Source organism: Rhinolophus sinicus, chromosome 14 (assembly GCF_057876585.1).
Source record: "Rhinolophus sinicus isolate RSI-liver-muscle chromosome 14, RSI-T2T, whole genome shotgun sequence".
Taxonomy (NCBI): domain Eukaryota; kingdom Metazoa; phylum Chordata; class Mammalia; order Chiroptera; family Rhinolophidae; genus Rhinolophus; species Rhinolophus sinicus.
Window position 1 is genome coordinate 38,585,092 of NC_142514.1, and position 14,056 is coordinate 38,599,147.

The window sequence follows — 14,056 nt, forward strand, 5'->3', positions numbered from 1 at the left end:
CTTGCATAAACAGTATTTGATAGGAATTTCATCAGTTTGATATGTCAGAGAATTATGAATACTTCTGTATAAAGTTAACTCTTAGCACGTATCCTCATCTTAACCATTTCCATATTAGGGTAAATCACTGACCCATCTAATCCAGTATCTGGGCTTTGACTGTAACCAATGTTGAGTTGAGTGCGTTCAAATCAGGCATCGGATCTCCATAAATGTGCTTTATCAGGTAGTAGTAAACCACTGGGTAAGTTATTGGCCCAATAACTAATAAGCCTTTACAGTTTGATCCCAGCATGCGTTTCTGCAGATCCACTCATTACATTGTTGTAGAAAAAAATGTTTTCATATTATTTGTTTTGGTCATATTCTTCAAGAGTGAAACCCACAGATGAAGAACACACACACACACACAGCCAAATGCATCTCTATTACTTGACAGATCTTGCTTTCAGGATTCATGGATTGTTTCATTGTTCTTGGCAAAATGGAATAGATGAATAAAAACTCCATTGTTGAGACCCTGGCTCCATTCCCCTTTACTTTCTCCCTTCTGGATCTTCTTTGTTCTTCCCTGTCTTTTAGATCTTTCCTCATATATACGTCCCCTGTGGTGTCATTCTCTTACTTCCCCTTCCTCATTATCCACTCTCCTTCCTACCTCATGGCCTATGATCATTTTCCTATTATGTCATTTAAAAAAATGAACCCGATTCTCAAAGTGAGCCTGTATCATTAAGAGTTATGAAACACTGCTGGTTGGCCCAGTTGGTTGTCAGATGGTGCTAATGAGATCCAGGTCAGGGGTACGTCCCCATATGGGACTGTTAGTTTTTTCTTTGTTTAATGGCTTCAGACTGCACCTCTGGCTTTGACCAGCTCTTTTCATAAATGTATTCAAGTGGTCAAAAAGGAGTATGGGTGGATATGTACAAAACCAATCATACTATGTGTGCCAAAACTCACGTAAAGTTTGTTTCCAGTGGATATTCAATTCCACCAATGTTTAGTACCACTACTACTAGTGCCAGGGGAGAACACAATATAAGTGAGTTGCATTCCCTATCTTAAAGCTTACTGTCTCCTGGCTGAGAGCCTGTAAATATGAAGCAGGATCACATTTATCTGAAATAGTGGTGCTAGCACGTGGTGTAGACACACAGAGGACAGAACGTGAAATCAGATGGAGGAATCTGGGAGGTTTCATTAAAGAGATGGCAATTGAACTGGCCTTTGTAAGAGGGGTAGGATTTTGCTAACTAGAAAATACATATAAAATAGAAATAATCATATTTCATATCTGCTATGTATAGGATGTTATTGAAAGGGTAGGAAAGGAGGGAGGTTACATGGGGGGGGTGGTAAGGACATTCGTTTAACAAACATTTACTGAGTATTTACCATATGCCAGTACCTATGCTAGGAAGGAGGAATTTAGAAATGGGTCCAACACAGGATTAGCTCTAGAGGAGCTCACAGTCTTCCGAGGGAGCTAGGCAAATAAACAGTCTCACTACAATGTGGGAAGTTCTGAACTTAACAGTAAACACATGAAGAAGACCTGTTCCCTTGCTTTGAAAGGGCTTACAGATGTAGCAGACATCACTAATTATGGCACCATGTCCCACGGAGGCTAGAATCCTTGATGAGAGACAGCTTTACGTGAGCGTGGTTTATATCTTCTCTCAGGTGTGGCCAATTTGTCCAGGATTGGACAACCGAATAACTCACAGGTACAAATAGATAAGGAAGGCAAGTCAGATTTTCTCTCTGAGAAATGTGAGCTAGGACATACTAGAAGACAACAGTGGGATGTTATGAACTAGGAAATACTAGAAAACAAACAGAAGGCATGTTATGAAGAAGCAGCAGCTGTGGGTTGAGATGTATAGAATATGGGGAGAGAATGAGGCGTCAGAGTTAGTAGTGAGCAAGGCAGATGGAGGCGCACAAGCCTATGAGGAAGAAACCAGGCAGATCATGAGACACAGAAGGGATATATGGTCCCTAAATAAATCCCTCGATTTCTTAGAACATTCCTAGTCCCATTCCTACAGATGCATCTCACAGCAAAGCCCCTTTTTCTCAAGGTCTTGGTGAGACTCTGGTCCTTTCACCCAAAATGGTTTACCTAAATCACCAGGTTAGGACCCATTGGAAAGGACTCACAGCTTAGGTAGGCTTGGATTGTCCAACAGCAGTCGCAAGATAGGCACTCTTCACTTTGTGCACTGAAGTTGGTGTACACAGGGTGCAGGATGAGTCATTTTCCTTTATAATTTACATTTCAATATCACTGATGTTTTTCTTCACTCTGATTGGCCTTCATTTAATAAGAGGCTGTCATGCAGGGTCTCTGGTCCCGCTCCCCGCACAAGAACGCAGGACATGGTGAGGCCAAAAAGGAACACCCACGGAGCCATAGGTAGGGGAGTCACACCACTATACTCTCACTGGCGGCTGGGTTTGGAGACACAGGAAGCAGGAGCCACACGATCCGTAACCTGCCGTCTGCTTTTCTGCCAACCCACCTCACTTGCTAACTGCAATCTGTGCTCGCCAGCTTAGCCACCATCTTCTTGCTAGCCCCCATTTTCTGCTAGCATAGCCACAGCAGTTATATTAGTGGCCAATGGCTCACTGGTTACAGCTGATGGCCAACTAGCCACAGCTGATGGCCATCCAATCACAGTTGATGGCCATTTACTACCTGAGCCAGCACCTTTCCACGTGACACTGAGAGCCTGGAAACTGCACTCCTGGCTCTGTCCCCACACAAGTTTCTTTTTACTATTTGTTTTAGTGTGTCTGTTTCTTATGTTAGGACATTTTATCAACTGCTGGGTGATCCTTTTATATATTTGGTGCATTTTTTCCTTAAACTTTTCTTTTTAAATAGAAGAATAGTACATATATCGAAAAAGTACACAGAAGATTTATGTACAGCTCAGTGACTTTATCACAAAGCAAACGCCCACTTTCCCTAGCCAGATCCTACTCGTTCTCCACGTCTCAGGGTACACACCATTTCCCCCCCGAAGCCAGGCGCTGCCCTCCCGTGTTAGGTCCCTTTGCGTAGCTCCGCGCCCTAGCATGTGTTCCTGTCCCCTTTCCTAGCGCTGAGTATACTCCCGACCCCTGTTCACTGCCCGTCTCTTCCTGGACGGAGCTCTCCCTGGAGTCAAAGACGGTGCAGCCTCGTTCACTGCTGTTTCCTCTGCCCAAGCACAGAGGCTCGCACATAGTAAGTGCTAAATAAATATTGGAATGAAAGGGAATAAAGGAAGTGAGAGAGAAATTTGCGTCCTGTGTTCACGGAACTCACTATCAGGGGAGACAGACGAGAAATCGATCATTATATTATGATAATGACTGAGGGAAGCCCAGGACGTGGTGGCAGCCCAAGTAAGAACTCTCAGTTCTCTGAGCTAGGATTTGTGTTTTTGCATTTTGCTTTTTAGCTAAGCTTTGACATACAAATAGAAATGTGTTTCTTGGGGAAAGTGCCTTGCTGAGGGAACGTGTACTTGTGCAGAGGCGTGGAGGTATGTGAAAGCAGTTTAGCGGGCTCAGGCTGGGCTGTGGTCAGGACTGGGGAGCGGAGGAGTGGGGCGGGGATGAGCCTGGAAAGGAAGGTAGGGCAGGGGGCTTCCTGACCGACCAGCAGCTCAGCCTTGCCTGCACCCAGACCATGTGGACATAGTCCCAAACCTGTCCTGCTCTGATTAGGTCTGTGACCTCAGAAGAGCTTGGGCCTGAGCCAGATCACCCCAGAATTGCTGCAGGTTCCATCCCATAGGCCTCTGCTCAGGTTACCCTGCAAGGGTCTCTCTGCACTCAGCTGGTCTCAGAATGTTGAGGGGGCAGTTAGGACGGTGCAAGGGAAGAAACATGAACTTTGCAGTCAGGGGCTCTGGGTCAGAGTTCCAGCTCTGCCTCTTAGTAGTTGTAAGACCGTGAACCTTTCTTTACCTTTTAACCCATTTCCTCAGCTATAAAATGAGATAATAGGAGTTATGAGAATTAAATGTGAAAAGTGATTTATAAACTGTTCTACACACGTATTAGGATCCAGATCCAATGTTTCTAAAGCGCTGTAAGGGGTTAAAAGGTACTTTGAAAACAAACCGAAAAAAAGTATAAATTGTTATACTGATTTATTATTCTTGGTCTTCGTTTCCGAGTTGGTAAAGTACAGGGCGCAGTACCCGTTGCTTAGTTCAGGCCAGTTTCCTGTTATAATGGCAAATATTACCACCCGGCAGGGGTTGTGAATGAAGTCCCTGTCACAAAGCACATGGCCTTGTTCCTTAATTGCCAGGGTGGAATTAATTTGCTCTTCCTGTTTCTCTTGTGACAGGAAGTAGATGTCCTTGAATTTCAGTTGATTAATGGAGGCCTCTGAGCAGAGTGCTCCAGCCTCTCTTGCTTTTAATCCTTATGCAACGCAAGGCCCTAATTTGATAATTTTGCTGTTTTTTTTTAGATGGATCACCTACTGGTTGAAAATATCGAGCGGGAAACGTTTCATCTCTGCTCCCGCCTCATTAATCGGCCGTACCGGCGGACGGTGAGAGCCCTGGTCTTCACATTAAAGCACCGAGCTGAAATCCGGGCTCAGGTGAAGAGCGGCTCACTGCCGGTCGGCACATTTGTACAGACCTACAAAAAGTGACCTGAAGATGGTTCCACCCCTGGGCTGGGCAGAAAGGAAAATGTGCCCCTCTCTGCCATTCAAAGACTCTTTTGAGTGTGGGTGATAGCTGATGCTGGCTGTGCTAAATTTTCCCATGGTGCCATCCCTTCAGACAGAGGATGCAGAGAGCCCTGGGAAACAGGCCTGCAGGAAATGCTTCATTAGCTGTAGTGCGCCTAACAGGACATGCGCTGGCTGTCACTAGGAAGCGCTGCTGTACGGTTGCCATCACCCAACACGGCAAAAAGGTGACGGATTGCACTGCGAGTATGCCAAGGACACCTCTAAACTTCCCCCATGTCAGGCAGATGAAGTTACTACTTTATTTCGCCACCCTGCAGGTAACTGAAACTCAATTACTGCTGCTGCTCACTCGGTGCCATCCCCCTGAGTTTAGATAGCGCTGGTGCCTCTCAGAACTCCCCTGTCTGTTCTCTTTGCTCTACCCCAGGGGTGAGCCTGCGGAGCCAGCCAACTACCCCTTCTTTCCAGAACTCACTTATCTGAACGTTTCAGCTCTCCCTGGAAGACCTGCGTTGGTCTCCGGAGCCCCCATGCTGAGGCTTCTAATGAGGAACTGGCCTGAAGCATCCCCACGCCTTGGGGTTTATTTGAATACGTTGCCTCTCTCAGTTTAGGGCTCTGTAGAAGATACATAATGAAATTCCTCTTGAAATGAATTACTGTAGTAGAAAAATTACATACATATGTTTTAAAATGAAATACCTCTATATAGACCTTCTTAAACAATTATGTAAATGATATTTGCTTTTTTAAGAGTAATAATAAACTGGGACTTTTTTCTCTTAAAACAAAAGATACAGCTTGTTCATTGAAAACTGTTTTGGGTTGAGAAAAGGGATAGCTGATGAAAATAAAGAATGAAGTGACAAAGAGTTTGAGGGAGATAGCAAGACCCAAGGAAGGTTTTTTTAGGTTAGGGGAAGCTGGAGCCTGTCTGTAATCTAAAAGAAGGAGCCAATAAAAAGGGAAGATTTAAAATACAAAAAAAGAAGGGATGGGTTAAAAAAAGCAAGGACAGGGAAGGGACTAAAACTGTCTACCTTCCAGGCGCTAGATCCTTTTCCTAAGATAATTTATTAGCATTTACATTGATTTTAGTAGTTTTTTTTAAATCCTGTTTAATCCTTTCACCTGTTGTGTTAGTAGGTCTTGTTTCAATTTTTTTGGATTTCTTCGTTCATTCAGCAACCATTTACTGAGCACCCATTCCCTGGGGACCGTGGAACCTAGCAGGAGCTACAGATGAGACCCCGCGGCTCACCAAGCAGGGAGTTTCCCTCTGCTAGGAAGTACTGGAGCTAGAATAACAAATTAACACCTACCATGTGCTCAGCACTGTGGTAGACATTTAAATAATAATAATGCCCAATTAGAGATGAGAAAAGCCAGGCTCACATGGTTTATAACTTCCTCAAGTTCACATAGAGAACAAGTGGCAGAGCTGAGATTCAAAACTCAAGTCTGTTTGACTGGATACAGTCTCCCTGGTAAATTTCATCCACTCTCATGGTTTCAAGCATCGTTTACATGCGGATGACACTCCAGTTTGTATCTTCCATACCGGGTCCCTGAGTTTCCGAGGATATCTCCTATAATAGATGCCCATGGCATCTCAGCTGTAACACGTCTTCTCTCACTCGGCAATACTGGCAAACCAGGCGCTCTCGCTAGGAAGCCGAGGGTCAGCCTAGACCCCTCCTCTCCTACCCTCAGCCAGCCACGTCCTCGTGGTTTACTTCTCACATATATTTAGAATCTCTTGTCTCTTCTCCATCTCTGGTGTCACCTCAGGACTTGATCCTCTCTGGCCTGGATTGACTGACTACATGGCTTCCTAACTGGTCCTTCTGCGTCCAGTCGTCACCCCTCCAAATTTACCTCTCTGTGCTAGAAACAAAGTAACATCGAAACTGGGCCACCACGGCACTCCCCCTCCGGCATTTTCACGTGCTATTTTCTCTCCCTGAAATGCTGCTCTACCTAATTCCTTGTCATGCTGCTACCATCATGCCCTGTGTAGTATTCTAGACATACCTACATGTTCTGTGGTTGTGCTTTTGATTCTATCCCCCCACTAGATTCTAACAAAAACTCATAGACACAACAGTATGGAGGTTAGCAGAGGGGGAGTGGGGGAGGGGGGATACAGAGGGAAAGGGGTCAAATACATGAGGATGGAAGGAGACTGGACTTTGGGTGGTGAGCATACAATGCAACATACAGATGATGTATGCTAGAACTGTACACTGGATTTACCAGTGTTGCCCCAATAAATTTAAATTAAAAGAAAAAAGGATGTAAGCTTCACAAAAGCAGTGTCTTTGTTTGGCTCCCGCTGTATCACCAGCACCTAGACCAGAGCCTGGCATAAGCTAGGTCTCCATAACTATTGAACAGTTGAATGACTCGTTGTGGGTGTTCAGGAAAGGCGTCTAATCCAGTCAGGTAATATTTACTGGAGGAGGTGATACCTGTGTGCAGTCTTAAAGGGCAAAAGTAGTTAATTGGGTGGTTGAGGTGTATGACTGGCAGAGAAAGTAGAGTATGGAAAGACTCAAGTGTGAAATAATCTGGGAGGTGATCAGTATGACAAATAGAGGCGAGTAGCGCGAGCAGAAGCTGGAGAAGAGGCAGGAGAGGGAGGCAAGGACCAGGATCAAAGCTGAAGGGTCTCAAGCCACAGGTGAAGGCATGTGGACTGATTCCAAGCAGGAACTGGTTAGTTTTTCAACAAACTGTGGAAGAGAAGCTGGCGCATGGAGAAAGACTGGAAGTAGGAAGCTTCATGGATAAGCAACCAAACAGTTCTAAGTTAGGAACCCAGAGTAAGTTGAAAACAAATTGCTCTGTGGCTGAAAGGCTTCAGTGGTGATAGTTGGAAAGTAAAATGATTGCAGAGATGTGCTTTGGAGATTTGGAGGGCAGGCTGTGTTATTTGTGGCTGTTTTCTCCTTGATGCATGTGCAGAATTTCCATGAACGCTAATGGAGCTATTCTGAGTGTCTGCCAAAGGGAAGGAAGCTTGCAGAAATCCGTCCAAGCTGACCCACCCGGTAAGAAGCACCTCTGAACTCCAGCCTGTTAAAAACGAAAGGGTCAGCTCCTGAAACGGGGTGAGAAAAGTTCCTAGGACCTCTGAGTTACCTGGAAGTCTAGGCATGAATATGTTTTCTAAATTTGTTTAGTTGCTAAAGGAAATCTGGGGAATTAGATCTTATGAGTCTGCTTCAGCAGCTGATGGATCCTTTTCTTCTGGTGGTGATAGTGGAGGTGCTGGTCCTTTGGGTAGGGACTATTTCCACTCATTCGTTCAACAAACAAGTGTTGCCTCTCTGCTGTGTGCCAAAGACTAGACTGACACTGGGGAAACTGCAATAAATGAGAGAATAATTTCTATCCTTGAGGAGCTCTGAGACTGGTGGGGAGACAGACATAGGGAAATAATTACAGTGTAGCATATTAGGTGATGATTGTAAATATTTGTTTAACATGTTGAGAAAGTGGAGAAGGGAGTGATTAACACCATTCTAAGGGAAGGAAAGTCTTCACAGAGAGTGAATGTTTGACTCAGGTCTAGAAGGATATTGAACCAAGTCTTGAAGGATAGAAAGAAGTTCTTAGCAGAGCGATCAGTACGTGTACAAAAGCCCAGAGGTATAAAGTGCACACCTTGTTTCAGTAAAGGCAGGTAATATGGGGTGGTAGAAGCATAAAGTTCTTAGGAATGGTAGAGAGAAATGGGGCAAAAAAATTAGTGACAGCCTTAGAGGTCTTGTGAAGGAATTTGGACTTTGGCCTTCACATAAGGAGAGGCCATGAGAAGTTTCTGAGGAGGTGAGAGACCTAATAAGATGTGTGTTTTAGAAAGATAAGAATGTTCCTACATAAAGAGACATTTAAGAAAATTTAATTTTAAAAAAAACAAACGCAACAATTTAAGGCAAAGGAAAGAAACATTCGAGATTTAGTAAATTAGAGATTTTTTTTTTTCTTTTGGACAAATGAAGTTTAGAGTTGACCAAACAGATATCATTAGAGAGTCCCAGGTTTGAAAAAATGGCAGGAAGCTCAGATAATGCATTTACTGTGTTCAGTGGTGAAGGAACAGGCAGCTGGCCTTTTTTCATTTACAGAATATCAGGTTCTTACACTTGTGCCTGTCAACCTTGGTTTTCTTTTGCTGCAGCCTCAGGCCTCAGAGCCTCATTCTGAGATTTGTAATATGTTTTGGATGCGTTTATCACAGCCATATGGGGCGAGGGCTCAGTTTGTTACTGCCCATTATTGCTATCGAAGGGAGTCCATCCAGAAAACAAGGTTTTGGGAGCTTCAATTAGTTCAGTGACACTGCCTTGGTTTCAAAAGAGCACTGGTTTGACTGGATGATATTGTATGTTCTTTTAAATCAACCAAAATGATATAATTGCTGTCAGGGAGAGGCTTACCCATCATCTAAGGAGGTTGGTGTCAAGATTCAAGAAGACCAGGATGTCCAATCAAATGCTGCTTTTTCATCTTGTTAAAAATCATTCATTTAGTGCCTATTTATTGAGTTCTGATGGGCCAGGTCCACGGGTCACAGGGGTAAATTAGACATAGACTCTGGCCCTAAGAAGCTCACAATCTACTGAAGGTGAGTGATGAGGACTAGACAAACCATGAAAAAAAGGCACACGGTTATGAATTATGTGAATTCAAAGAAAAGGAAATAGGCCAATAAACATGTTAGAAGATGCTCAACATCATTAGTAATCACAGAATGGCGGAGACAAATGCCGTCCTTGAAGACCTAGTTCGCCATCTGGCCCCCACAAAAGTCAGGTGGATCTTGGACGACGACAGTGGACTACAGCAAAACAACCAAGTGGTGGTTCCAGTTGCAGCTGCTGAGCCAGATGTGGCATCTTTCCTAGCACACATTAACATGTTCTCAAGTACGTGGTATGTAGCCATTGATCTGGTGAACGTTTCTCTTTGCCTTCCCTAGCCGAAAGGAAGATCAGAGTTATATTCCCTTGGAACAGGCAAAAATATACATTTACAGTCTTGCCCCAGGGCTGCTAACTCACCCACCTTCTCACAACCTAGTCTGATAAGACCTGTACTGCCTAGATGTCTTGCAGACTGTCGCACTGACCCACAATATTGACGATACCAGCTTATTGGGCCAGATGAGCAAGAAACGAAGAGTATGTTGGAAGCTTCAATGAGATACATACATTGCAGAGAGTGGGAGAAAACACTGAAGATTCAGGAGCCTGACATAGCAGTGAAATTTTTAGGGGCTGATGGTCTAGAACATGCTGGGGACATTCCGTCCAAAGTAAAAACAAATTACTGCGTCTTCCACTCCCCCAGTAAGAAAAAAGCGCAATGCCTTGTAGGCCTTCCTTAGGCCTCTTGGGTTTTGGAGGCAGCATATTCCACACTTGGGAATACTGCTCCATCCCATATAGTGAATGACAGAAGGCTGCCAGTTTTGATGGGGGCCCAGAGCGGGAAAAGGCTCAGCAGTATATCAGAGTATGGTACACGCAACCCTGCTGTGTGAACCATATGATCTGGCAGAACCCACGGTATTTGAGGTATCAGTGGTGAGAAAAGATGCCTGTGGAGTTTATGACAAGGCCTAGGGGGAGAATCACAATGTAGACTCCAGGGGTTCTGGAGCAGGGCCATGCCATCTGTAGCCAGGAATGACACACTTTGCAAAACACAACCGAGGTGCTATAGGATTCTGGAAGAGACGGATCGTCTGAGCATGGGTCATCCAGTTGACCGTGCAGCCAAAGCTGCTCATTGTGAGCTGGTTCCTGTCAGATCTACCAAGTCCTAAGGTCAGAAAGCCCAGCAGCAATTCATGATAAGGTGAACATGGTACAACTGGCATCGGGCACAGCAGGTGGCCCAGACAGCTCTGTCACCCACCACCTTTGCACCAACCAGGGCCTCTCTCCTAGCTCCCCTCTGGCTGCCTGAGGAGCTCCTTATATCCAGCTGGAGGAGAAAAGAGGCAAGCTTTGTTCTCAGGTAAGTCAGCTCAGTACAAGTGAGCAAGCCAAAAATAGACTGGCTGCACTGCAGTTTCACACGGGGCTGTCCTTGAAAGACAGCAGAGGGGAAATCCTTCCAGTGGGCAGAGCTTTGGATTGTGCACCTAGTCATCCACTTTTTGTGGAAGACAAGGGCCCAAGGTCAGAATATACATGCATCCCATCGGCAGTGATAAATAGCTCATCTAGTTGGTTTAGGGGCCTGGAAGGAATAAGATTAGACACTGGGGACAAGGTCTGGGGGAGAGCCATGTGGGTGGACCTACGAGAGTGGGCGCCAAGTGTGAATATCATTGCATTCCATGTTAACACCCACCAGAGTGAGTACTGTGGAGGAAGCACTGAACAGCCACGATATGCAGTGACATCAGCCAGCCTCCATCTAAGGCCACCCAGAGCTGGCACAACAAGTGCATAAATAGTAACCATGGTGGCACAGAGAGAGGGTCTGTATGGGCCCAATACATGGGCTCAGACCAAGACTGATGCAGCTATAGCTGATGCTGAGTGTTCAGCCTACCAGTTACAGAGACTAACTCTGTCTCAGACACGTCTCCATCGCTTGAGAACAACCAGCCACTTGACAAGTTCATTATGTTAAACCCTTTCCACCATGGATAGAGCTGCAATTCATTTTTACTGGAATAGACATATATTCCAGATATGGCTTTGGTTGTAGGCCTTTATCCAGCACAACTCTCAGGGTTTACAGAGTGTGTCATCTACTGGCTGGGGATCCATATGACTACAAGGGAAGTGAAGCAGTGGATACATGGTCATGAGCCCACTCATCCTTTTACACACTGCACTGTCCTGAAGCTGTCAGTGTGGAGCGGCCTGTTGAAGGCACAGGGAAGGACCTGCTCAGGAACAATACTCTGCAAGAATGGGGTACCATTCTCCAGGATGCAGCATATATTCTAAATCACAGACCGTTACCCAGTGCTTTGTCTCCAATAGGTAGGATGCATGCGTCCAGGAACCAAGGGATGAAAACAGGAGTGGTCTCACTCTTACCATCACTCCAGGAAGCATTTGTGCTTCCTGTCCCACAGTTCTGGGTCCTGCAGGCTTAGAGGTCCTACTTCCCAAAGGGGCAACAGTTCCACAAGGAGAAACAAGATGACTATTGCACTTTTAGCTGTGACTGCCACCCAGGTACTTTGAGCCCCTTGTGGCAATAGACCAGCAGGCAAGAAGCGGAGTCACCATTCTTTCAGGGAGAATCACGGCTGATCGTCAGGAGGAGCTAAGGCTGCTTTGAAGCAGTAGAGGGCAGGGAGTTATACCTTGGTACCCAGTTGATCCTTTTGGAGACCTTAGTACCCTTGCCAGCATGTATGGTAAGTCAACAAATGCAGGGGCCACAGCCTGAGAAGGATGTGGTGACCACAGGTTCAGACCCCTGACAATGGAGGGTCCAGATCATGCCCCCGTGTAAGTCACTGAGGCCAGAAGTGCTCGCTGAGGGTAAGGGGATCGAGAATGGGGAGCAGAAGAGGGAGATGGTGAGTATCACTTGTGGCCTCGAGACCAGTCATGGTGGGGGGAGTTGTAGTTTGTCCCGCTAACTTGTCTCTGTGTTTCCCCCAGGAAAAGAGGCCCACCAGAATCCTCGAAGAGCTGCTCCCAGAGCTTAAGGAAGAAGTGGAGCCATGTGGCACAAGGTTTGGGCTGCAGTGATGCTATCCTGCCCTGCCTAGCCCTCTTCTGCCCCGCACACCCCCCTCCCCCAGGACTGATGGACTTATCCCTCTCAGCTAGCAGCCCTGCTGGGAATTTCCCTCAGCTGAAGAGTTACCTCACCCAAGGTCATACCACTTCCCCAGTGCAGGTTGATTCAGGGTTATAAAGGTCCAGCCCCACTGCCCCAACTCAGGACAAGTCTGAAGGACCATCCCCGCTTCAGAGCTCCTGTGGGACTGGCTGAGGTCTTAATACTGCATCGCCTAACTTATCTCTCTGCGTAATCTCGCTCCTTTTCCTCCCTGCACCCAAGAGCAATACCTACAAACCTCCTGTGTGCTAACCTCCATCTCAGTCTACTTTCCAGGGAACTGGACCTGCCACATAGCTCTTCCTAGCTGTTAGTAACAACTCTTAGAGCAGGGATCAGCAAACTGTTTTTGAAAAGGAAAGACAGTAAAAATGTTAGGCTTTGCAGGCATATGGTCTCTGTCACAGCTAGTCAGCTCTGCTGTTGTAGCATAAAAGCAGCCACACACAACATGTCAATGAGTGAGTATGGCTGTGTTCCAGTAACACTTCATTTACAAAAGCAGGCCCTGGGTTGCATTTGGTCTGTGGGTCTTACTTTGCTAACCCCAGCTCTAGAGAAATTGTTTTACATGTGCACAAAGTAGGCATGTTCAAAGATTTTAATTAGAACATGGTTTGTAATAAAATTTTAGAAAAAATCTAAATGTACATTTAAAAAGGATGGCTAAGTAAATTGTGGTACTTAACACATTTTTGGAATACTATGCAAGAGACAGACAAACTGAGTTTAGCTCTATACAGCACCACCCAATAGAAATATGTGAGCCACATATGTCATTTAAAATTTTCCAGTAGTCACACTAAACATGTAAGAAGAAACAGATGAAATTAATATATTTTGAGCTCAAAACACCCAGAATATCACCTCAAAATGTGATCAACATAAAAATTATTGAGATGCGGTACATTCTTTTTTGTGTACTGTCTTCAAAAGCTGGTGTATTTTACACTTACATACAGCACATCTTAATTTGGGCTAACTACATTTGCAAGTGCTTAATAGCCACATGTGTCTAGTGGCTGCTGTACTGGACAGCAGAGACCTGTAAGTACAGACATGGAAACATCACTGAGACAAGTTAAGTGAAAAAGGAAAATTGCAGAACAATATATACAGTATGAACTGTTTATATAAGGAAAGAAACCCCTATTTCTATAGGAATATATTGAAAAAAAGAGAGAGAAAGAAAAAAAGACATGTACAGATACATACACAATTTAGAGAGGCTTTGGATGGAGTGGGGGCTGGGGGGTGGGTGCCAGGAGGGACTCACTCTCTCCTTACCTGTTTTTTTTTTGTTTTTTTTTAAAGATTTTATTGGGGAAGGGGAACAGGACTTTATTGGGGAACAATGGTCAAATTGCTGTCCTTTCAATCTTAGTTGTGGGGGGTTATGTTCAGCTTCAAGTTGTTCTTTCAGTCTTAGTTGTGGAGGGCGCAGCTCAGCTCCAGGTCCAGTTGCCGTTGCTAGTTGCAGGGGGCACAGCCCACCATCCCTTGCGGGAG

General features: G+C 45.2%; 1 protein-coding gene and 1 long non-coding RNA gene across 5 annotated transcripts in view; one reads left to right on the top strand and one right to left on the bottom strand.

Moving 5' to 3' along the window:
- Window positions 1–5,510, top strand: part of TCEANC2 (transcription elongation factor A N-terminal and central domain containing 2) — a 31,303-nt gene extending 25,793 nt beyond the window's left edge. For all 4 annotated transcript variants that reach the window (XM_019742815.3, XM_074334754.2, XM_019742813.3 and 1 more), the window contains exon 5: window positions 4,484–5,510. In XM_019742815.3, coding sequence (XP_019598374.2) covers window positions 4,484–4,672 — 189 coding nt within the window. In that variant the 3' untranslated portion in view covers window positions 4,673–5,510. The remainder of the gene's footprint in view (window positions 1–4,483) is intronic.
- Window positions 1–14,056, bottom strand: part of LOC109453237 (uncharacterized) — a 46,499-nt gene that overhangs the window by 21,963 nt on the left and 10,480 nt on the right. The window lies entirely within an intron of this gene.